At 43.7% G+C, this 23,526-nt stretch overlaps 2 protein-coding genes across 3 annotated transcripts in view; one reads left to right on the plus strand and one right to left on the minus strand.

Moving 5' to 3' along the window:
- Positions 1-4,535, minus strand: part of CCDC38 (coiled-coil domain containing 38) — a 31,115-nt gene extending 26,580 nt beyond the window's left edge. The window contains exon 1 of the mRNA XM_081127828.1: positions 4,486-4,535. Coding sequence (XP_080983954.1) covers positions 4,486-4,525 — 40 coding nt within the window. The 5' untranslated portion in view covers positions 4,526-4,535. The remainder of the gene's footprint in view (positions 1-4,485) is intronic.
- A 4,575-nt stretch (positions 4,536-9,110) lies between these two features.
- AMDHD1 (amidohydrolase domain containing 1) lies at positions 9,111-23,147 on the plus strand. Of its 2 annotated transcripts, none has more exons than XM_081130741.1 (9): positions 9,111-9,163; positions 10,869-10,975; positions 12,328-12,392; positions 14,805-15,082; positions 16,228-16,453; positions 18,795-18,919; positions 20,336-20,429; positions 21,000-21,160; positions 22,231-23,147. In XM_081130741.1, the coding sequence occupies exons 1-9, from the start codon at positions 9,141-9,143 to the stop codon at positions 22,316-22,318; spliced, it is 1,167 nt and encodes a 388-aa protein (XP_080986867.1). In that variant the 5' UTR covers positions 9,111-9,140; the 3' UTR covers positions 22,319-23,147. The 2 variants fall into 2 exon arrangements, with proteins under 2 accessions (XP_080986867.1, XP_080986866.1); XM_081130740.1 differs by lacking the exon at positions 9,111-9,163 and adding an exon at positions 9,192-9,488.
- The last annotated feature ends 379 nt before the right edge of the window (positions 23,148-23,526 follow it).

The following is a 23,526-nucleotide window of genomic DNA, read 5'->3' on the forward strand; positions in this document are numbered from 1 at the left end:
TGCAAAATAGGGCAGCCACTTTGGAAAAGTATGGCAGTTCCTCAAAAGGTTGAACACAGAGCTGCCATATGATCTAACCATCCCACTCCTAGCTATATACCCAAGAGATACGAAAACATTTGTCCACACAAAAACGTGTACATGAATGTTTTTCAATAGTTAATTTTGCTTAGATACCTCCCAGTTCCTGACAAAGAAATATAAATCCTTTAATAAAATAGAGATTGTTCAATACATACTAGTCTACTGTTCTGAATGTCGTGTGTGTTGTTTTTTAGTTAGTAATATAGTTAGGAGTTCTTTTTACATCAACATTTATATATTTATCTCATAAAAAAAAGAATAGCTATCTAGCATTCCATTCCTTGGATGTATTATACTTTCTATAACCAATCCCATATCAATGGACATTATAGTTGATCCCAGTCTTTTGCTATCATAAACAATGCTGCGATGACTATTTTTGTACACATCTTTAATCACTTGTGCAAACATATCTGTAAAATAAATTGTCGACATGGCCCTATTTTAGGAAAATTGGTTTCTGGTGCTTGCCATGACTAAGGCCACCTTAAGGAGCAAGTTGCTCTCAGATAGCCTATCACCTGAAAGGAATGTTCTTACATAGGTCAGTAGGCCCATTAAGTTGTTTAGTGCTTTGGAATATGCACCTCTCAACAAGCACGAGTCACTTGGCTACAAACGACTTGTTATTCTTAGAGGGACATATATCAAACCCCCACCCCCTTTAGGGTATAGAGGTCCACTTTCTTGCTGATGCCCAAGACTCTCTTCTGTCCTAAGTTCCCTTAATAAACTTTAATTTTGGAGTTGTCAGCCTCTTTTTTTGATCTTGGCCTGTCCTCCTTGGGAGATCGACTTCAATATACCTCGGGAAATTTTCCCAACACTCTATTTAAATGCTTTTCAAATAATTTGGTGGTCCCCTGGTACCCATTTTCCCATCTTCTATAGGAATAGAGTCTTTCATTCTAGCTTGGCACATGGGCACCCAGAGTAGAGACTGTATTTTTCAGCCTCCCTTGGAGCTGCATGTAGCCATATGTCTAAGTTCTGGGCAAGGGGATGTCAGAAGTGGTGAGTGCAACTTCTAGGAAGTGTCCTAAAAGAGAGGGGCATGCTCCTCCCCTCCCCCTTTCTCCTTGCTGTCAGGAATATGGATAGGTGTGATCATTGGTACAGAAGCAGCCACCTAGGATCAACAACATAGGCCAACAACAGCTAGAAGAAGCCCAGGCCTCCATGAGCCTCCATGTGACTCCTGAATGCTTATGTCCAAACTTTGTTATCTAAGAGAAAAGCAAACTTCTATCATGTTTAAACTCTGTTGTTTTCATATTTCCTACCAGTTGCAGCCAAATCTTTTCATTCTAAATACAGATAGGGCCAAGTTTCCTTCAAGGAGAATTCCTATAGAGTGCCTGTTACTCATAACAAACTCTTGGTGTTATTCAATTTTTAAATCTTTGTCAAATTTATAAGTGAAAAAAAATTATTATTGTATACTGATAAATACTAGTTCCTTGAGTACTTGTAAAGAAGCAGAAAGAGCTCTTGAGGAAACAAGATGGCGGAGCAGATAACAGCGGCACCCGCCGCCTCCTGCAACCACATCAACGTTACAACTGAAATACAGAACCACCGTCACTCAGAGCCTCCTGAAATCTGGCTGCACAGAAGCCCCACAACCAGGGACCTGAAGAAGCACCGAGACCGGTAGGAGGGACGGAGATGCGGGCGGATCGGGGCTGGATCAGAAACGCGGCCGCGGGCCCACACCCGGTGGCGCAGGTTAAACCCGGGAGGGAATCTCGGGCAGAGGTTTCCCGGAGGAGGGAGGAGGGAGGAGGGAGGGGTCCCAGCCCCACAGCAGCCCCCAGCCCAGGGCTCCAGGGCCGGGAAGAGACGTCCCCACACCTTGAGGCTGTGAAACCAGAGGGGACTGTGGCTGAGGGTGGCGGAGGCTGCGGGAGCCCCAGCAGCTCCTCCTAAAGGGCCCGGCACGGACTCACTCGGACGCTCCCTCTGAGCCCAGCGCCGGGCAGCAGCCGGAAAGGACCCGGGGCACTTGGGGAGGAACTAACCTGCCTGAAATTGGGGGGAGAGATGGAGGCGCTGCTTTCTCCCAGGCAGAAGGGCTGGCGGAGGCCATTGCTCCTTTGGCGAGTCCTCCCCGCACACAGCGGCAGGCAGGCGCCATATTTGAATCGTCAGCACCTGACTCACACCTTAGGCCCCGCCCCGTGATTCCCGGAGGCCCTGCCCCTCCCCACCTGCAGCTCATCCAGGCCCTTTCCAGGGGCTTTTCTATGCAAGTGGCCTCTCAAGCCTCATGCTTAGGACTTTCCTAAAATCTCTCAAACAAGCAGCAGCAGGCCCCATATGGCTTGATAAGTGGCCCAGGCCTGGCACTAGTGGCAGCCTGCACTGGCTCATAGCTTGGCCTCTCCTGGGCACCGCCAAGCCCAGCACAAGTAGCAGCCAACTACAGTTTGCAGTGTAGCTCATGCTGGGTGGCCCTGGGCAAGGTACTGGCATAGGCTGACTTTGCACCTCCTGGGAGGCCCCAGAGACAGTGCACCTGGTGGTCAGACTCGACCACACTGGATTACAACCCTACCACATCCACAAGTGACACACTCAAGGGGTGAACTTGCTGAACACCCAAGCTCCACTGAAGTAAATATTGCTCCATAGGGGTGTCTCTAGCACAGCAGCTCTTTGGCTGTAGTTGCAACTGGTCCTCACAGCCAATTGGCCTGGGGGTCAATTTCTCCCAGTGACGCCAACAGCAACCAAGGCTCAACTACAACAGGACAGTGCACACAGCCCACACAGGGGAGCACCTAGAAGGCCCAGCTCAGGTGACTGGGGAGGCTGAACCACTGGATCCTACAGGACACCTACTACACAAAGCCACTCTACAAATTCCAAGAGACATAGCAGCTCTACCTAGTACATAGAAACAAACACCTGGAAGCAGCCAAAATGTGGAGGCAAAGAAACATGTCACAAAGGAAAGAACAGAAGAAATATCTAGAAAAGGAACCAAATGAAATAGACCCAAGCAAGCTACTAGATACAGAGTTCAGAATTTTGTTTATAAGGATGCTCAAGCATATTAGTAAGAGTATTACGAAAACAACTGAGAAAATCGATGACCAATTTGAAATGAAGCCTACACGAACTGAAGTGAAGAATAATTTACAGGGAATCAACAGTAGAGTAGAGGACACTGAGAATCAAATCAGCAATTTGGAACATGAGGAAGCAAAAAACACCCAACCAGAAGAGCAAAAAGAAAAAGAATCCAGAAATATGAAGATAGTATAAGGAGCCTCTGGGACAACTTTAAGAAATCCAACATTCATATTATTGGGGTGCCATAAGGAGAGGAAAGAGAGCAAGAAATTGAAAACCTATTTGAAAAAATGACAGAAAACTTCCCCTACCTGGGGAAAGAAATAGACTTACAAGTCCAGGAAGCACAGAGTGTCCCAAACAAGAGGAACCCAAAGAGGCCCACACCAAGACACATCATAATTAAAATGCCAAATGTTAAAGACAGAGAATCTTAAAAGCAGTTAGTTACCTACAAGGGAGCACCCATATGACTGTCAGCTGATTTCTCAACGGAAACCTTGCAGGCCAGAAGGGAGTGGCGAGAAATATTCAAAGTGATGAAAAACATGGAACTACAACCAAGATTGCTCTACCCAGCAAAGCTATCATTTAGAACTGAAGGTCAGATAAAGAGCTTCACAGATAAGAAAAAGCTAAAGGAGTTCATCAACCACCAGACCAGCACTACAGGAAAAGTTGAAGGGTCTTCTTTAAGAAGAAGCTAACGAACAAAAGAATCTGATGAACTAAATAGATCCAGAGCCATTGACGCATGCAACAGATGATCATATTTTAGAGGAAAGAGGGAAGGGGGGTGGAAGGTGGGAAGAGATTAACCAAAGAAGTTACATGCATATATGCATAACCTATGGACATAGTCAATAACAGGGTGAAGGCCTGGGGAGGGGGTGGGAGCGAGGTAGAGGGGGTCAAATGGGGGGGAAAGAAGGGACACCTGTAATACTTTCAATAATAAAGATTAAAAAAAGTGGAAAGATAGGGATAGAAAGGTTGGTGAAGGAAAGGAGATGATAGGTTTTCATAAAATGTAGTTATTCATGTCAGTTATTATGACAAATAATTGAGTTAGTGGTTTTATGTCTGAAAGACTGTCAATCTTGCTAAATACAGGAGTTTAATGCCCCTTGATTTAAAGATTTTTCATTAGAGAATTGAAAGGTAGAAGAGAACTTTCTCAGCAGGTAGTTTATAAGTTCTTTACTAGAGACCATGTGCGATGCTTCCTGTGTAGCATCCCCCCTTTCTTACTTTCCCAGCCTGCTATGGAGACTAACCGTACTAGGCACAAAGCAAGAATTCATGGATTGATTTCTTCCTCACCTCCAGTAGCCAGTGGTACGGGCAAAATTTTTGATGACATTTTGTCTCCTGGGCCTGTCCAAGGAAAAGAAAAAATATTTTTAAAATTCTGTAATCTTTGCATGAAGTCACTAAATTCAATTGCTGGTAACTCCCAAATAGGTATTATTGCTTCTTTTAAAATCCTCACCTGAGGATATGTTTTTATTAATTTTTAGAGAAAGAGGAAGGGAGAGAGAGGGAAACATCGATCAGTTGCCTCCTGTACTCACCCCAACCTGAGATCGAACCTGAAACCTAGGTATGTGCCCTGACCAGAAATCAAACCTACAACCTTTTTGGTGCACGGGACCATGCTCCAACCAACCAAGCCACTCAGCCAGGGCAGCTTTATTGCTTTTAAAAGTAGTGCACAGCTCAACTGGTATGGTTCAGTGGTTGAGCACTGACTTATGATCCAGGAGATCGAGGTTTGATTCCAGGTCAGGACACATGCCCGGGTTGCAGGCTCGATCCTCAGCATGGGCATGCAAAAGGCAGCGATCAATGACTCTCTCTCATCATTGATGTTTCTCTCTCTCCCTCCCTCTTCCTTCCTCTCTCTGAAATCAATAAAAACATATTTAAAAAAAATAAAAGTAGTGCACACACAAACTCTTTGACCCAGCAATTCCACTTCTAGGAACTTATTCCAAGAAAATAATCAAGTCAGTGGGCAAAAAAGTATGTACAATAATGTTTGTTGCAGTCTTGTTTAATAAATCGGGAGTTGATTATAAATTTCTACGGCATACACATAAAGTGGATTGCCATGTGGCCCCTTAAAATGATGCTGTTGACACTACTCTTGTTTGCTACATAAGTAAAAACCAAAATATTTCAAAAAGATAGGAATAGTGCAGATAAAAAAAAACACATGCCAAATCAGAGAGGTGTTTGCAAAATTGTTCACCAAACATTAACAGCAGTGATCTCTGATTTGGAGCAATCTCTCCTTTCATTTTCATCAGGTTTGGGGTTACGGTTAGTTGAGTGAGACACTCACCTTAGCTACAAAATTTAAGGAAATGCCCCCAAAAACTGTTATCACAAATAACATGTTAATGCAATTTTTAAAAAATTCAAAACTAATGCAGGAAAAAAGTAAAGAAAAACAAAATATCAACATTTTAAATATAGATAGGACCTGACTTTGCACTTACATGATCCTGAGTATGAGCATCTCACCTGCCACACCCTGTCCCAGCCCACAGAGCTTATCTTTATTTAAAATTTTGATATTTTGCTCATCATGGATTTTTTTGCATTAATTTTTATTTTTTAAAATAGTGAATGAAAATATCTGATTATTGTGTTTTTGCTTCCCCCTGAAATTTTGCATCCAAGTGCCTCACTTGCCTCACCCTGGTCTTTATCTTGAATTTTTATAACTTTTTGTGTCGTTCAAATTTTGTGTCATTCAAATGAGCTTATGTCATTTTTACAATTAATATAATAACAACGGTATTTTCATTGTTGGGGGGAGGAGGGAAAGGGATATTCAGGAGTTTATATAAATGGGAAAAATGGGACAAAACATCCCATTTCAGGCGGCTTATTTAAATTTATGCCTTAGTAATCTCAAAGGGCCACGCTTAAGAGCTAAGTGTCCCAGAGGCACTGCAGCAGATGATTAAGGACACAGACTCTCTGCCCAGCAGCCTCGACCTATGAACCAGGTCACGAGAAACCCTGCATTAAAGTTCTTGAACCTGGGTCATCTGAGAGGAATCTACCAGCAATGTCAGTGCAAATTTGGGAAATCCGACCCACCTTAGTGCAGATTCTTAGCATTCCAAGCTTCGTGGAAGTGGAGAAAGAGGAGTGGGGTTTTATCATGCCCGACCCTAAAGTCCTAGGCCAACTCTACATCAGATGAACTATAATAATAGCTACCCAGATATTATTTAAAGAAGTTTGTGTTTAATTTTCTCAACAACTCCACAAAGGCAATGAAAATGGATTTCCAGATTCTTTCCTACGAGGTAAAGAACTTGATCTCACATATGCAAATAGAGATTGAGGCAATTCTCTCACGCCCAAGGCCTTTCCATTTTTTCCCACCTCCTTCCCGCCCACTTGGGCAAATACTGGGAGAAAGGGCTGTGAACTGTGCCCTCTTTCTAGACCAGAGCTAGCACTTTTCTGTTTACCAGAGAGCCAGGAGCCACTAGGTCCTTGGCCTGCCCAATGACTGCCTTCTGTGATGAGGTCAGGGGCAGAGCACAGTGATGAGGAAATTACCTTCAGCTTGACCTTTAAGGCCCCACTGGCGTCAAGCTCGCTATTTTGTGTGGACTTTTCTGTTGACATTTCTGACTGCCCCTTTTGCAAGCTGAAAAAGTAACTGGAGGTCAAGTGGAAGGAAGATTGGGGAATGGAGTCAGATGATGTGAAAAGTACTCGAGTACTCTGAGCTAAGAAGTACTATAGGGATGTTGGTTATTCTAAGGAAAAATGGTATCCCTACCTCTCTATAAACATTTAACAGTGACCAGGGAGGAGGGCGGTGCACTCATCCTTCCCGCTTCTGCAAGCCTCTCCTTTGCAGGGGCCTTTCACGCAATGCTGTTTAGCTGGACTGTAATTGTATTCCCTTGGTTCACCCACAGGTATAAATCCCCATTTTTAAAAAGTACAACTTTTTTTAGATTTACCAAGAAATGCGAGCTTTTTTTTTTTTTTTTAAAGTATGTTTTTATTGATTTGCGAGAGAGAGGAAGGGACTGGCGGGAGAAAGAGAAACATGTGTGGGCTGCCTCCTGCACTCCTCCTACAGGGGATGGAGTCAGAAGCCCTGACCAGGAATCTAACTGGCCATCTCTGGGTGCACAGAAAGATGCTCAACCAACTGAATCACACCAGCCAGGGCAAGAACTTGTAAGCTTTAAGTACATAGTACATTCTGTGAAGTCAGGAGGAGACTTAGTACTTTTGAAATCTAATCTTTAACTTAACTGGCCAACAAGACAAAGGGCAGGATTAAAATAAACTAATAGTAATAATAATAATATTAATAACTATAACTTATTTAGAGATAGGCACTGCGCTAAGTGATTTACATTTCATCTTATTTAAAGCTCAGACAACTCCATAAAGTAAAAACAATTATCCCCATGATATGAATGAAAAAACTAAGGGTCAGAGAAATTAATTTCCCAAGGTCAAATAGCTTATAAGTAACAGAAATGTGATTAGGACAAGTTTATAGAACCCCAAAGTCTTCTATTTTCCTATAATTTCCCTCCATCCTTTATAATTGCATAAATCTGCAAATATACTTAAATTGCAAAATGTTATATTCAAGTCTTCAGCAGAAATTTTATAATATAAAATGTTTAATATTTTTCTATGAATTAGTGATTTTTTTGTTTCTATTATCTACTATTTCTGCTCTTCTCTATTTCTCTCTATGTATTATACCTTTCTTTTAAAGACTTGTGTGTCGATACATCTGTTTGTGATTGTGTGTCTGAGATATTATGAATAATCTATGGATTTTGTTTTCTTTTGGGGCCTCTTTTACTCATATTGCCTACTGAATTATTTTCCAATATTTTTCTTTGCTCTCTCTTTTCTACTTGACTGGTCTCTCTCTTTTATGGACACAATCTGAAGCTAAAGTATATTCTTATTTATTGTGCTTTCTGTTCTTTGTTTTTAAATGGCTTTAAAATGACACTAACTTGGCTTACTTTTATATGTTACGGTTTTACAGGCCTTAAGCCTGCGTTTCTGGTATGTTACTGTATCCATAAAGTGTCTTCCTTTTGATTGCGGTCTGTGCTGGGCAGGGAAGGTGCCCTCCCTGTCTTTGTTCCGCAGGCCTAACACAAAGCTTTCCCTAAACGAATATACACTAAACAAAGTAATGAAGACGCTCAAAACCAAAACCCGGGCCTGTTTCCACAGCAGCTGACAGGCGGGAAGAGCTGTGGGTGAGAATTACAGCCCATCTTCCTTAAACTGATTCTGTCTCCAGCCTTGGATGCAAATTGAGGGAAGGCGGGACCGGGCGCAGCCGGGCTGGGGGACGCGGAGCTGAAACCAGCTTTACCTCGACGCGTTGGGATCCAGGAGCCGTTTCAACCAGTCCTTCCAGGGAGGCGTCCGGGGAAGGCGGGCGGAGGCGCCAATCGATTCTCCGGTCTCGGCTCTACCCTCCCCCACCCCGGTCCCCCTTCATCTCGGAGACCGCCTGGAGGGGATCCCAGAGCAGAGCTGGCCAACCGAAAAGTGCGCGGCACCCGCCCCCCGCCTCGCGGCCGCGCGCCCCCCGCAGCCGCTGCCCCGCGCGCCGCGCCCCCGCCCCGCGGTCCTGCCGCCGGCGCCCCCGCCCCGGGCTGCCCGCCAGCGCCCGGGCAGAGGCTCCCCGCCTTCGCCCTCTCCCTGGGCTCCGTCCCGGGTTCCCGCACTTGCCTCTACCAGGTTTCTCCCCACTTTACGCGCTCCGGGCGCCCTCGCCCACGGGGACCCCCTTCCACCCGGCCACGTGGTCGGCGCAGCCCACCTTTCTCTCTCCCGGGGGCCGAACTTCAGTGTCTTTGTCTGTTAAGGGGGGACCGTCATCTCTACCACATTTACTCTGAGCGTGACAAGGCGACCAAAACAAGAGGAGCTTCATTCCAACATCGATTATGAATCGACATTCTCGTCCTTGGTACTAATATTGTCATTGCCAAGGTTGGGGGGAGGCGCTCAGTCGCCGGGGTTTGGAAGGGCTGCGAGCGCCCGCCCCTGCGCCACCCCGCCCCGCCCCGCCGCACCCACCCCGGCCCTGAGCACCCTCCTCCGCGGTCCTTCCCGCAGCCACGGCGCGGCCACCACCTCGCGACCCGCGCGGGCGACATGCCGGGCGACCACCGCCTCCTGCTGGAGAACGCGCGCCAGGTGGTGCTGGTGTGCGCGCGCGGGGAGCGCTTCCTCGTGCGGGACGCGCTGCGCAGCCTGGCGGTGCTGGAGGGCGCCAGCCTGGTGGTGGGCACGTAAGTGGCTGCGGGGCGGAGGGACCCGTCAGACAGGTCCCAAGCGTGGCGCTTTTTCTCTAAACTTGGGCGCTGTAGAGGGAAACCGGGTGAAAGCTTACCCGAACCCCGGGGGGACACTGGCTGGGCTGCCGGTCAGGAACCTGTTGCTAACATGTTTGACTGCCTCAGCTTGTCATTCGGTGGAAAAACGCACTCAAGCCGCACATGGCACCGGGAGGCGTCAGGATCCCGTCTCTGTTGATAAAATATCATTTCCCAGCAATCGGAAGGGGTTGGGATTCTTTTCAGTGCTTCTTGAAGTGCAGCCAGGGGACCACCTGCGTCAGATGTCCTGAGATTTAGTATTGTTTTTAAAGACAGCCCGCCCTCCCCTGCCCCCCATCCCAGATCTTGTGAACCAGCATCTCTGTGGGTGGAGTTCTGAGACCTGAATTTTTACAGATACCTCTCCCACCCCCTTCTTCTGTGCAATAAAGCTTGAGAACCACGGCAAACGTGTAGATGGTGGTGGTTTGGGGTAATAGGAAATTAAGGTTCGACCACCAGAAAACAGGGCATTTTCATTTTTTTTCATTCAACCTTCTTCACTTCCTGCTAGAAGCAAATAAAAGAAGGGCCAGTTTGGGAGGGCAGGCCTGGGGTGGGAATGGGGATTGGAAGCCAATTTGAATGAATTGGAGAGCTACGTGGCAGGACCATTGTGCAAGAGCAGTCTCACCCCTGGGCTGAGGCTGCTTAGGGTTGTGTAAGAGTTCAGCTTTTAATTAAGGTTGTGTGTTTTTAATTAACAAAGGGATAAAAACATTTCCAGTGTTACCGTCCAAAATTTGTTAAAATCAGTTAACAGAATTGCACAAAAGTAGGAATCCAGGGCTAGCTGATGGCCACAATCTGGAGTCCTGAGGATTCAGCCCCCACCGTCTTGCTCTGCTGTGCACCACCCTTCTCCAGTCACTCCGTCCTGCCACATGGCTGCTCCATCTCTCGTGGTGTCTATATTCCAGCCAGTAGGAAAGGGGAAGAGAAGACAATCCTATCGGCGAAACTCAGTCACATGGCCACACCAGGCTGATGGGAGACAGGGAGATGTATCTTTATCCCCGGGGGTCATGTGTCCAGCTAAATTTTAGGAATCGAGTTAGCACTGTGGGAAAAGGGAGCGCTGATCTTGGAGAACAGCTAGTATTCTTGGCTACATGAGTTGACTTTTTGCTTTAAGGTGGCTAGAGTCACTTTCCCAAAGACACAGCTTCAAAAAGGAAATACAATAAATGTTGACTGACACCAAGAGACATTGATGACATATTTTAAATCATTAGTCAGGTTTCTCACAATATTTCCCCAAACTTTAGTAATTATTTCTTGATTTTTCTTCAGGGATGGGTTGATAAAAGCCATCGGTCCTGCTGATGTTATCCAGAAACAGTTTTCTGAAGAAACTTTTGAAGAAAGAATCGACTGCTCTGGGAAATGCATCTTGCCGGGTATCAACCTCTTTTCAGTAAAACCCCAAATGCAGTTTTAGTCATGTAAAGAGGAAGAGTAGTAGCTTGTTTTAAAGACGGTCTCACAATGATATTAAAATATAATAATTGCTACAGTTTATTGAATTTCTACTATTAAATGTCTAGCTGCTTTACAAACATGTTTTCACGTTGAATCCTGATAGCTGCCCTGTAAGGTAAGTATCATTATCGACATGTTACAGATTAGAACACTGAAGTTCAGGGGTGAAATATCTTACCGGAGATTGCTAAACTGGTAAAGGGCAAGCTGGGACTCAAACCCATCCATTCATTCCACTTCTTCCCACTCACATAATGGAGACACCAGCCATGTTGTGTTTAGTTTCAAAAACTGTTGGAAGAATTTTATTAGTGCATTTTGTAGAGAAGGCAGACAGGAAAAACTCTTACCAGAATATACTTTACATTAGTATAGAGGCTAAACAAAGGACCCATCTCTAGATGGAAAAGAGGGGGAAAAATCCCTAGAGATTTCACCGAAGTATCTTTGGTGATTGATAACAACAGAATCAGTTTATTTACCATTCTCGCCTACATGATTTATATTTGATGGCTTCATATAATGATCTGAAACAAGTTTCACAAATGTTGAGCTCTATGCAAACATAGAGGCTAAGATTTATACACTTAAAGTGTGTACTGTGTATATCTGATAGAGCTTCTACCTTCTGGCTCTTGGGAGATAGAAGATAAAGTCAGTGTGGAACCTTATGAGAGGGGCAGAATACAACAGAAAGCGATCTGAATCGGGACTTTTGATTTTACTCCAAATCAGAGCCCACTAATCAGCCATTTGATCCATTAGGTATTTTGAATATCCTGGAAAGACACACTTTACTGAATTGTACCTGAGTAAGCAAAAGTTCCAAGTGGTTGCTTGCTTTATAGTTTGTCTTTAATTAAAATATATTTCGTTCTCGAAGAAAGATTCATCTTTCTGGTTTCATATTTTTCCTTCTCAAGGTTGATGGTAGGGACTGTATGATTCTGTTATCACACCCAAATTATTCCTTGGTGATATAGTCCTTGGTTTTGCTGAACTAACAGATTTGACATCCTGTTTTAAAAGATCTCCCTTGGTGAGCATGGGCTTACTGGGCAAAAGAAGCTGTATTTTTTTTTAAGGAATATGGAATATTTTCATCATGTTGAGTCACCCTCCTCTACAGACAAATTCTTGCACCTCCACGCCCTCCCAGATGGCTGTCCACGATCATGCTTTCCAAACAGAAAGATGGGAGAGCCGGCCTGCTATCTAAGGGCTTTCTAGTTTTTAACTTTAAAAGTAATTTTTACTTTCTTGATTACAGGTTTGGTGGATGCGCACACACATCCAGTATGGGCTGGTGAAAGAGTTCATGAGTTTGCAATGAAGGTAACTGCAACGAACCATGGCAAATCCAAATGAAGCATAAACAGACAGATCTTTTTCTGAAGAGGCTGTAGGCTGTCCGGCTTTGCAACGTACGCCTTTGTGTCTTTTTAATGGATATTTTTACTGCCCTGGACTATGGAAAATAAGTTATAACAAAACTAATTAGTTTATAACTGTCCAAATCTTTATTCTATGCACAGGGCTAGCAAGCATTTTAAGTATAATAGTTTAAAAAAATTTTTTAGCTGTAGAGACTTTATTTTAACAGAACTAAGTTGCCTTGCTCACTAATTTCTTCTCTTTTCCTCACTCCCATTCCATCCCACCAGCCCTGGTAGCCTTTGAAAAGGCTCGAGGAAACAGTTTGAAACGTTCATTAGGGTCATACCAGGAAAAATATATTACTAATAACAAAAATAAAATAAGTCAGAATGAGATTTATTAAGAAACAGAAAATGTAATCTGTCGGTCATTAATTAACTGTAGTCAATCCTCAAATCCCTAGTTGGAGCTATTTTTACATTGTTTGTTTTCAGTAGACTTTCTTTTTGAGAGGAGTTTTAGGTTCACAGCAAAACTGAGAGGAAGCTGCAGAGGTTCCCCGCATACCATCCCCTGCCCCAGTCTTCCCATTTTCAACAGCCTCCTGCAGAGTGGTATTTGTTACAATGGGCGAACCTACGTTGACACATCATTATCACCCAGAGTCCACAGGTTACATTACTCTGGGTTTGGACAAACGTATAATGACATGTACCCACCATTGTAGGATCATAGTTTCACTGCCCTAAAAACCCTCTGTGTTCTGCCTGTTCGTCCCCCTCTTCCCCTCACCCCTGGCAACTACTGATCTTTTTACTGTCTTCATAGTTTTGCTTTCTCTAGAATGTCATATAGTTGGACTCACTGTATGTAGTCTTCCCAGATTGGCTTTAATATGCACTTGAGTTTTCTCCACACTGTTTCTAAAAATGTATATATCCTAACAGCTAAACTGCATTATTTCAGAAAAAGAAAAACTTTCTTCAAATATTGTGTACCTTCCTCGACAAGCTAGAGCTGCTTGTAAGGCTTCTTTATTAAATCACAGAGTTTCAGAGCCAAAAAGCAACCTTAGAGATTTGCAATCCAGTTCTCTCATCGTATAGATGTGGAAAGTGAGGCCCACAGCGGGAAGGGTGTTGACTGAGTTCACCAGCTCACCGTGGCAGAGCCCAGATGGAAACTTTGGCCGGGAGGCACCCCCCGCCTCCACGCCGGGCAGGCATACTGTGTTTGCACCACTCTCCTTGCTGCTCAGAGTAACAGGAGCCCACTGGGATCCCACAAAGAGCCGCTTCATTTGCTTGAGCCACAGAGGTCAGGCCCCAAACTCTTGTGGCCAAATACTGAGGAGAGGAAACCGCCCTGGGTCTCTTTGGTGGAGATTTGAATGACTGCAGTGGGGCCCCAGAATAGACTAAGCTTTGTTTTCTTATAGGTGCTGAGGGATAGGCAGAGACTTAACTGGTGCACACTGGGGTCAATTGGGCTGTTAAAATACTGAAATACTTCTGTTAATGTAAGAAACATTCAAACCTGTGAAGAATTTTTGTGAGTTTATTTGAGCCAAACTGTTGACATGCCAGGAAACAGAATCTCAACAGATGGAGAGAATGCTCTGGAGAATGGCAGTTTTGCACCTTATTTTATACATTACAATGAAAAGAGGAGATGTATGTGGGCTACATGAAATCCATTGGTAATAGATCAGGGAGGCGGGAGAAAGCAAAGTGGGGAAACGTCTGGGATTAGATAAAAAGTAAAATGATGGACACACACTTCTTTACTTAGATGGGTGCAGGATAGTTAACAGGCAACAATTAATAACAAACAATGAGAGGATTTGTGGTCTCCAGAGAGGTGTTTGTGCTTTGAGGGGTCTGGAAAAAGGAAAATAAATGGCTTTGACATTCCAACAATATGTTGTCATAGATGCAAAAAGACAATAGGCTCAGTTAAGGTAAAGATTGACCTTTGTCAGGGAAGATACTGGCCTAGGACATGACTACCCACCATAAACTGCTTTTTTAGTTGAAAAAAGTTTTAATTTCAGACCATCCTTTGTGCTTACCTTAGGCCTCTGAGTTTGCAAGGCTGCCATGCAGGCCTTCCCTGAGCTACTCAGGTTAGCATGTGGCCCCTTTGCGCCCACCCTTCTATACCGGGTGGTAAATTGTCACTGCCCTGAGACCAGAAGTCTCCACCACATCTCCCATCTCTGCCACCCCAGTATTTTCCTGGGACCCCACCCCCCTTCCTGATCAGCTGGGATCGTGAGTCATTTTGAGTATCACCCCTGCAGGTAGGTTCTGTAGACCTGCCTGCAACCTCCCTGCATTTGTTCCGCCTAACAGTGAGCCGTGTGTTCAGTTGGCAGGAGCCACGTACATGGACATCCACCAGGCCGGAGGAGGGATCAACTTCACCGTGGAGCGCACACGCCAAGCCTCGGAGGAGGAGCTGTTCAGCTCCTTCCAGCAGCGGCTGCAGTGCATGGCGAGGGCGGGGACCACGCTGGTGGAGTGCAAGAGCGGATACGGCCTCGACCTGGACACCGAGCTCAAGATGCTCCGCGTGATCGAGCGCGCCCGGCGCCAGGTGGCCCTGGGCATCTCGGCCACTTACTGCGGGGCTCACTCAGTGCCAAAGTAACGTCAGCCGGTGGGACCGGGTTTAACTCGGGCAGTGAGGGGGCTGCTTTCTCCAGCGGTGGCTCAGCACTTTAGCTCTTGCAGAGAGAGACCAGCAGAAGCCCTTGGAAAGGTGGTCTGATTCTCATGGTCAGTCATGTCACACATGGTTTTAGGAAGGTGGCCCCCACCAGACCCATCACTTTGCTAGTCCCTTCATGATGAAGGAAGAGTTTTTATTTTTGTTCATTTGCTTGTTTAACAGAAAACATTTTTGTTTTATTGTCATAAATGGATTTTTTTAGCTTCCCCTTTAAGGTTTTTCCTCTCTGGCTTTACTGTAGGGAATGGCTGTCTCCTTCTACATCTGCATCTTATCTGTCCGGGAATTTCTAGACCAGAAGGCCTGCAGTTCTGGAACAAAAAGATTTAAAAAAAAAAAAAAATCCAGGGCTTGGAAATTCACAGGCTTCTCCGCAGTCTCAGTGCAGTTTTAAGTTTTGACAACTTAGATATATTAATGCTACAGGATTACAAAAATTATTTGGAAAAGAATTTATATATTTTATAAATGTATTCCTTCTTGTGAACTTTAAAAAATGAAATTTTAATGGTAATTTTGTGTTTACCATCTTCAGAGGAACTAAAAAAATTAACATTAAAATTTATTATTAAAAATTCACAAAATGAATTAAGTAGAAAAGAAACAATTAATATTTCCAGTGATGTTTGTTGTATGTTTTTAGCATTTATACTTCTGAAATTATTAAAGCTTGAAACTGCCCTAAGACTTTTGGGATGACTTATCTATAGAACACAGATTTTTGCCCTAGCGGTTTTGCTCAGCGGTTAGAGCATCGGCCAGTGGACTGAAGGGTCTCAGGTTCGTTTCTGGCCAAAGGCACATACCTGGATTGTAGGCTCCATCCCCAGCCTGGTCGGGGCTTGTGTGGGAAGCAACTAATCAATGTGACTCTCTTGCATCAATGTTTCTCCCTGTCTCTCTCTCTCCCTTCCACTCTCTCTGAAAAGCAATGGAAAGAATATCCTCGATGAGGCTTGAGGTCATTTACTTATAGTTTTTCAGGTTCCCCAAGCACCAAAAAACCCTTTCTCCAATTAAAAAAAAAAATTGCCCATGGAATCTTCTTTTCTTCCTTCAGGGGAAAAACTGCTATAGAAGCTGCTGATGACATCGTCAACCACCACCTCCCGAAGCTGAAGGAGCTTGGCAGAAACGGGCAGATTCATGTCGACAATATAGATGTGTTCTGCGAGAAGGGTGTCTTTGATCTGGATTCTACTAGAAGGATTCTTCAAGGTGGAAAAGACATAGGGTTGCAGATTAACTTCCACGGGGATGAACTCCATCCGATGAAGGCCGCGGAGGTACGGCTAACCTTTGGCTTTTCCTTTGTCAACACTCATGTCATGGAAAACTTACCTCGTTTGTTCAAAGACAGGAGCAGCCTTCTGAAAAGAGAGAGTGGGGAAATTTGTTTGAATAATGTGAAGATTGCTCTGGCTGAGCCTTGGAATCCCTGACCTCTATTAGAAATTTACTTTTTGGCTGGCCGTTTACTTTCATTATCACCCGCTGGTTGTATTCATAAAAAAAGAAGTGATCTCATTGACTAAATTCACAACCTGTTTTGGTTGGTACAGAAAGCCATACTAGCAGAGTCTATTAATTTCACTGGCAGCTTGTAGGGTCTTTCTGTGGCACCATCCAGATGAACTTGAGTAAAGCTCACCACCGATAGCCACGACATGATTTTCAAATCTATACCTCTGACCCAGAGTCATATATTCCTGCTTTCAACAAATATTTGAGTGTCTACTGTGTGCCAGGCACTGTTATAGGCCCTGAGAATTCATCATTGAATAAGCCAGCTCTGGAGTGGGGTGAGGGGCTAAATGAACAACTGCCCTTGGGCATAAATACAGATGTAGATACCACGTGTGTCTTAACCACAACATGTCCTGTTTGATCCCCTAATATCACTTCCAAATCGTGCCCTGTGTTTCCTGCCCCGGTGAATGACACCATTATCTATCTATTGCCTAAGTTAAAAACCTGACCTCATTTGACTCCTCCCTCCCCTTCACCTGCCACATTTCAACCAACCAGCAAGTCCTACCTACCAGTTTTCCATCTGAATATCTAGGTCCACCGGTCTTCACCCCACTGCATAGGTCAAACCACCATCAGCTCTCACCTGAATTCCTGTAACAACTTTCTTGCCTCATCTTTAATCTGCTTCTTTAATCCATCCCCGTAGTGCATCTATCCTCCCTCTCCATTGATTAAAACCACCTAAAGGCTTACCATTGCTCATAGGGTGAATTCCAAACCCCATGCATGTAGGCTTGCCAGGATCCAGCCCTTGTCTACCTCTATCTTCCTCACTCTCTCCTCTCCCTTTTCACCCCATTCACCCTGTCTACCATGAGCCAGCCACAATGAACTACTTTTAGTACACCAAATCCTCCAGGCCTCTGCACAGACTGTTTCTCTCATCTGAACTCCCCTTTGTCTCGTTAATTCTAACTCCCATGTTTCATCATAGCCATGGCTTCTCTAGGGTCCTTCCCAAACCTCTCCACCAGTGGGTTATAGCTCCTCCTGTACTTATCCCACTGTGTTAAAATTGCCTCTGCGATCCCTACTGGACTGCAAACACTGAGGACTGCACCCATGTCTTACACAGCCCCGTCCCTGGAGGTTAGCACAGTGCCTGGCATACTGATGGCCCTTACTAAGTAAATAGTCATTGAATATTTGTTAAATGACTGTGAACTAGGTGGTCAACAAGATACTTTTGGTCGTAGAGAGTGACTGGTGAATTACATCAATAGAGGTCAATACCCTGGATGAGCAAATCAAGTTTGGAAAAGTGAGGGTGATTCCAAGGTCAGGAAGGAACTCCCCTGGGGAAACGTAGTCTGTCCTGTGGTCCAAAACGTTCTTAGACCTGAGCCAGCTGCTGAGAAGGGGCCAGCTCTTCCCTGCCCTGATGTGGGGGGACTGTAGCCTGCCTGGGCCACAATGTAATGTCAAATATTGTCTTCTCTCCTTTCCATGGAATAAGTCTTTTCAACATACCCTTTCATCCTGGGCTGTGTGTGTGTGTGTGTGTGTGTGTGTGTGCATGTGTTCATGTGTTTAAAATTGTCAAGATGAGAAGAAATCCACGTTAATGCATGGTTTCATGGTCGTCATAGCATTGCCTCTTGGTTTTCTTCTTACAATCTAGCCCAAACTTTTCCTCTGGCTGGAGAGAAATCAAGCTCAAGTAGTGTCCTCAGATTACACCTATGATTCACATTTTTTATGTTTGTTTTCTTAACTGATCTGTTTTCACTGAGAACAATAGCATTCCAAGATACCTTTTTATTGTGATTTTATGATGCTATGATAGATTTTATTGCCAATATTACTCAATGTTTTATTCTGACTCATAAGATCCATAACATTTTTGTTTTTAGCAAATGCCTGAAGAATGTCAGTAAAAATTTGTGTCTAATAGTTTTTGAAGCAGCACACTAGCTAATTTTCAAGTGAATGTCCATCACAAATTCTTTGTCTGTTTTGGGGCTTGTGCTTGAGAGAGGTAGTTGGCAAGAAATCTTAATAATAGAGTGGTGCTTATTTTTCAGGAAAAGCAGTTTTATGGTACTTTATTGTTGCTGTTGGTTAAATCTTTTTCTCTCTGCTCATTCTGCTTAGCTCGGGGCTGAACTGGGAGCCCGGGCTATCAGTCACCTGGAAGAAGTGAGTGATGAAGGCATTGCCGCCATGGCAGCGGCCAGGTGCTCCGCTGTCCTTCTGCCCACCACCGCCTACATGCTAAGGTGAGGGCGTCCTCTCCCCACGCAAGAGCTGCAGGTACACATTGTGAAGACACAGGCTTCCAAGATGCCTAACTTATTTCATTGCCCTTACAAATCCCTTAAAAATGCAGATCAAGAAAACTTAGCTCATGGAAGATGCCAATTGTGGAATGATGTTCAGAAATGAATTACCCTGAGGAAGGAGCTCAGAACTAAACTGACTTTGCGTGGTGGGGTTATTGGGGAGAAGGGCTCTTTCTTAGTCCTTTATACTGGTTTTTAGATTTTCTGATGTAAAGAAAAATCAGTATGCCTCACCTTTATAATTAGAAAAAAATGAAGTAGGCTTTAGACTTCAAAAAACGTGCATGAGCCCTGGCCGGGTGGAGCATGGTCCCGTACACCAAAAGGCTGTGGGTTCAATTCCTGGCCTGATCAAAACCCAGGCTGTGGGTTTGATCCCCAGTCAGGTGCATATGGGAGGAAACCAATGTTTTTCTTTCACATCCATGTTTCTCTCTCTCTCTCTCTCCTTTCTCTCCAAACAAAACAAAACAAACAAACAAACAAAAAACATACGTAAGATATTAGGGATATTTAGCAGTATTCAGAATCTGTATGAGCTGTTTTCTGAGAAGATGAGTGTGGGTGCCATAACTGTGTACCAGAATCCTCATAAACCCTGGGGTGAGAGGAGAGAGGAGGTGTATATTTTGCAAAGTCTCCCCAGGAATTTTGCTGTATGCCCTGTATTTAGTCCATCTTGTGTAACTGCCATCACTCTAATTCTACCAAACCTGAGGTCTTCCTTTGTACCACCTGCATGAAGCCATCTAGTCTGTGGTCAGGGAGGCCGGCATTCAAGAGACAGTTTATTCACTTCGGACCAGGTGCCTCCTGTGAGGTTGGGATATCTGGTTTTCAAGGCAGTGATTCTGCAGTTATGGCCTTAGCACAGTGGTTAGCAACTCGGGGTGATTTTGCCCCTCAGGGGGCATTTGTCAGTGTCTGGAGACATTGTTTGTCATAACTAAGTGGTGCTCCTGACATCTAGTGACATCTAGTGGATAGAAGCCAGGGACGCTGCTAAACATCCTACAATGCACAGAATAAACCCTCACAACGAAGAATTAACCAGCCCAAGAAATGAATTGTGTCCAGGTTGAAAAACTCTGCCTTAGGGACCAAAAAACAAGGCTTTGAGCAACTGTTATAAGGGAGAAGACAATGATGTCAGTGCTTTCCTAAAACTTATTATGATTTTATACACATACATTAATGTAGACTACAACCAGGAAATATCAATCAATAACTAAACACTAATCTATTTCTTCTTCCAGAAGACAAAGGGGTTGGATATCTTAACTCTTCCATTCTGCACATCTATTCTGAAAAAGCTCCAATTTCGGATACTGACATCTTTTTTCCTCTCATTAGACTGAAGCAGCCTCGAGCCAGGAAGATGTTAGATGAAGGAGTAATAGTTGCTTTGGGCAGCGACTTCAACCCGAATGCCTATTGCTTTTCAATGGTAATTATTTTTAGCATGCCTTTCTGCGCAGAATATCAAACTTCTACCAAGTATATAAATAGTTTACAAATATTCCTGTTGAAATGTACCAAACATCAAAAAATATTTTCCTGTGTAACAGGAAAAAAAGATATAGATAGTAGTGTACTTGGATTTTTCTGTACACATGAATGCCTCCAGGCATAGGGAAAGGAGAAAGGATCCTATGTGCATTATTATCTGGCTTGGCCTTGGGCCTTGTGGTTTTACAATAACCCATTTCCCCTCTTGGAAGATAGGATAAGCTCAAAGAAGTAAGTAAGTGTGGAGGGGAGCTTCATTCTATACAGTAAGTGGTCTTGAAAAGTTGTAAATAAATATTAAGTACACATGGGGGTAATCTCTATAATAAAGGAACCTTTTTCTAAAGCCTAAGAACCTTTATGTATGAGGTTAAATTTTCCCATACCAATCTAAGCCATTTCCACCTACACATTTAATCACCATTATTTGTCGTGCTGTGTTGAGAAATGTCCCAAGAAGAAGCTGCCGTTGTGTTACTTTCCTCCAACACTTTCTCTTCCGCCTCAGCCAGTGGTCATGCACCTGGCCTGTGTCAACATGAGAATGTCCATGCCCGAGGCCTTGGCCGCTGCCACCATCAATGCGGCTTACGCACTGGGGAAATCTCACACACATGGATCTTTGGAAGTTGGCAAACAGGGAGATCTCATTATCATCAACTCCTCCAGGTGAGTGTGCTCCCAACTAAGCTGTTTTATTTTTATAAATTTTTTAAAAAATATATCTTTATTGATTTCAGAGAGAGGGAAGGAGAGGGAGAGAGAGATAGAAACATCAATGATGAGAGAGTCATTGATCAGCTGTAGCCCGCAACCCGGGCATGTGCCCTGACCGGGGATCAAACCCCAATCGTGTGGATCCTAGGTCCACGCTCAACCGCTGAGCCATGCCCGGCCGGGCCCCAACTAACCTGTTTTAGGCCCATTATAGGATACAGACCTGGTTTAAATCCCTTTTCCACTAATAATTAGTGTCAGGCTCTGTGTAGGCTGAGAGGCTACTCAGTCCCTCTGTCTTCACTTTTTTATAACAAAGTCCCTAAACCGGGGGGCAGGCTCAGTGTTCCGGTCTCTTCATCCATCTTACATCCTGCATAGACTCCCAGGCTTCTCCTCTGTCTACCTGGACTTTGGACTTGTTGTGCTTCTGGCCTGTGTTTTTGTTTTTCGGCTTAGCTTCTGACCGTCTGCTTATGCCGGGTCACACGCGTCCCAGCTCGTCAGCCTGGTTCTGATCCATTACCGCTCTAATTTCTTATTCCTACTGGATCCCCAAATTCTTGCATCGTTGCTCCTGCCCTGGTTCCTTATTACTCACCCACAGTCTGCTGCCACCTGGATCTCCAGTGTGACAGTTTGAGTCTTACTGTTCTAAATCTTCAGTCCTTGACTTTTGTGAGCCTACCACAGCTCTTGGACCTCACGTTCAACAGAAGAGAGTGGCCCTGTAATTCCACTCTCTGTGGTCATAAACCATTCTCTCCACTGAAAACAATGCTGATGTTACCATTTGTGTATTATTTAATTGAATCAACTATTTTAAGATCAAATACTTAAATGATATTATTAAGGACATTAGATTTATTACAGGCTAGTTAGTAATATGCCATTTTTTAAAAAGCCAAATATCAGTGACTAGGTATAAAGAAATTTTTAGAGAATGTATTTTTACATTAGCATTTAGTGACAGTGATCATTTTGACTTGTATGTATTGAAGTCATGTTTGATTTCTTTCTAGGTGGGAGCATTTGATTTACCAGTTTGGAGGCCATCACGAATTAATCGAATATGTTATAACTAAAGGAAAAGTCATCTATAAAAAATGACAGATCTTAAAGGAAAGAAAAGACTCTTCTATTGTATAAAATACATCAATACAGTTATGTTAAAAGTTAAAATGCCTTATTAGTTTACCAAAATGATGTCACTTAAACCTAAATGTATTTCAATGTTTTGTTAATCCACTCATAAAACCAAGGGATTAACTTATTTTAATTTAATATGCACCTGGACATACAAACAGGTAAATTAATTATGATGCTAATCTCGAAACATTAAATTATTCCACAAAGATTTGTCATAAATATTCTAAAGATTAATATGATGAATTATCACAGGGACGCATTTGTAGGGAAAAGCAGATTAACAATTAGGCAGATGTGGCTTGAAATTCCCATCTTGTTTCTGCTTTTTGAATTTCAGTTTTACAACAATATTTAGTGAAAATTGGGGGATGGAGGGAAATCCAAGTGAGATGCTCCAGATTGGGCTAAAATGTAGCCTTCTAGAACAGCCACAGTTCTTCCTTCCTAGAATGAAATGCATCAGTGTCCCCTGAGGGAGAGTGTCCTTCCAATTCTAATGTCTTTTCAACCCTAGCTCTAAATAAACTTCAGAGCACAGTTCAAGACGAGTCATTTTACATGCAGGTACCGGGGCCTTCCTGTAATGGATGCATTTTGACCAAATGCAATAGTGTAATTTTTAAAAAGTCATTTTTAAGTTTTTGGTTCTTCACATTACAAATGTATAGAAAATGAGTCATAACTCCTAATACATATATGCCGGCACTGCCGTTGTTTCCTTACAGCCCCCGAGGTAGAGCAGCACCTTGTCTATTAGAGTTTTTTAGGAAATAAACAGATTACGGAATTACTTGTAAAGAGTGGATGATTATTTATATATATAAAGGGTTCTTTCATATTAGTTTACTTGAAATCCTTTTAAATGTTTTAATCATCTTTGTGATCACAACTGTATTATCAAACTTTGTCCTATTTATGAAGAAATGATTTGAGGAGTAAATAATAAAGTAAATAATAACTATCAAAATCATCACCCATTTCAGGTTCACAGAGGCTGAATCAGTGAGGCTTCACTGTATCCCGCATAAATCAAATCAAGCTACCCCTTGCTGGGATGTTACAGAACGGGGCACGTGGCTGTCACCACCTATAGCCTGGGGGCTCTGTCGCTATCCCTCCTATGCTTGGTGAAGGAGTCTTGAGAGGGTGTGGTATCACCTAGCCAATGG

The sequence above is a fragment of the Miniopterus schreibersii genome, assembly GCF_964146895.1.
Source record: "Miniopterus schreibersii genome assembly, chromosome: 2".
Classification (NCBI taxonomy): Eukaryota; Metazoa; Chordata; class Mammalia; order Chiroptera; family Miniopteridae; genus Miniopterus; species Miniopterus schreibersii.

Bases quoted from the DNA above. Each gene is read 5' to 3' on its own strand.
- AMDHD1 (XM_081130740.1), top strand. From the start codon at position 9,352: ATGCCGGGCGACCACCGCCTCCTGCTGGAGAACGCGCGCCAGGTGGTG. The intron at 18,920-20,335 runs GTGAGGGCGTCC...TCCTCTCATTAG, and splicing joins ACCACCGCCTACATGCTAAG to ACTGAAGCAGCCTCGAGCCA. The intron at 20,430-20,999 runs GTAATTATTTTT...CTTCCGCCTCAG, and splicing joins ATGCCTATTGCTTTTCAATG to CCAGTGGTCATGCACCTGGC.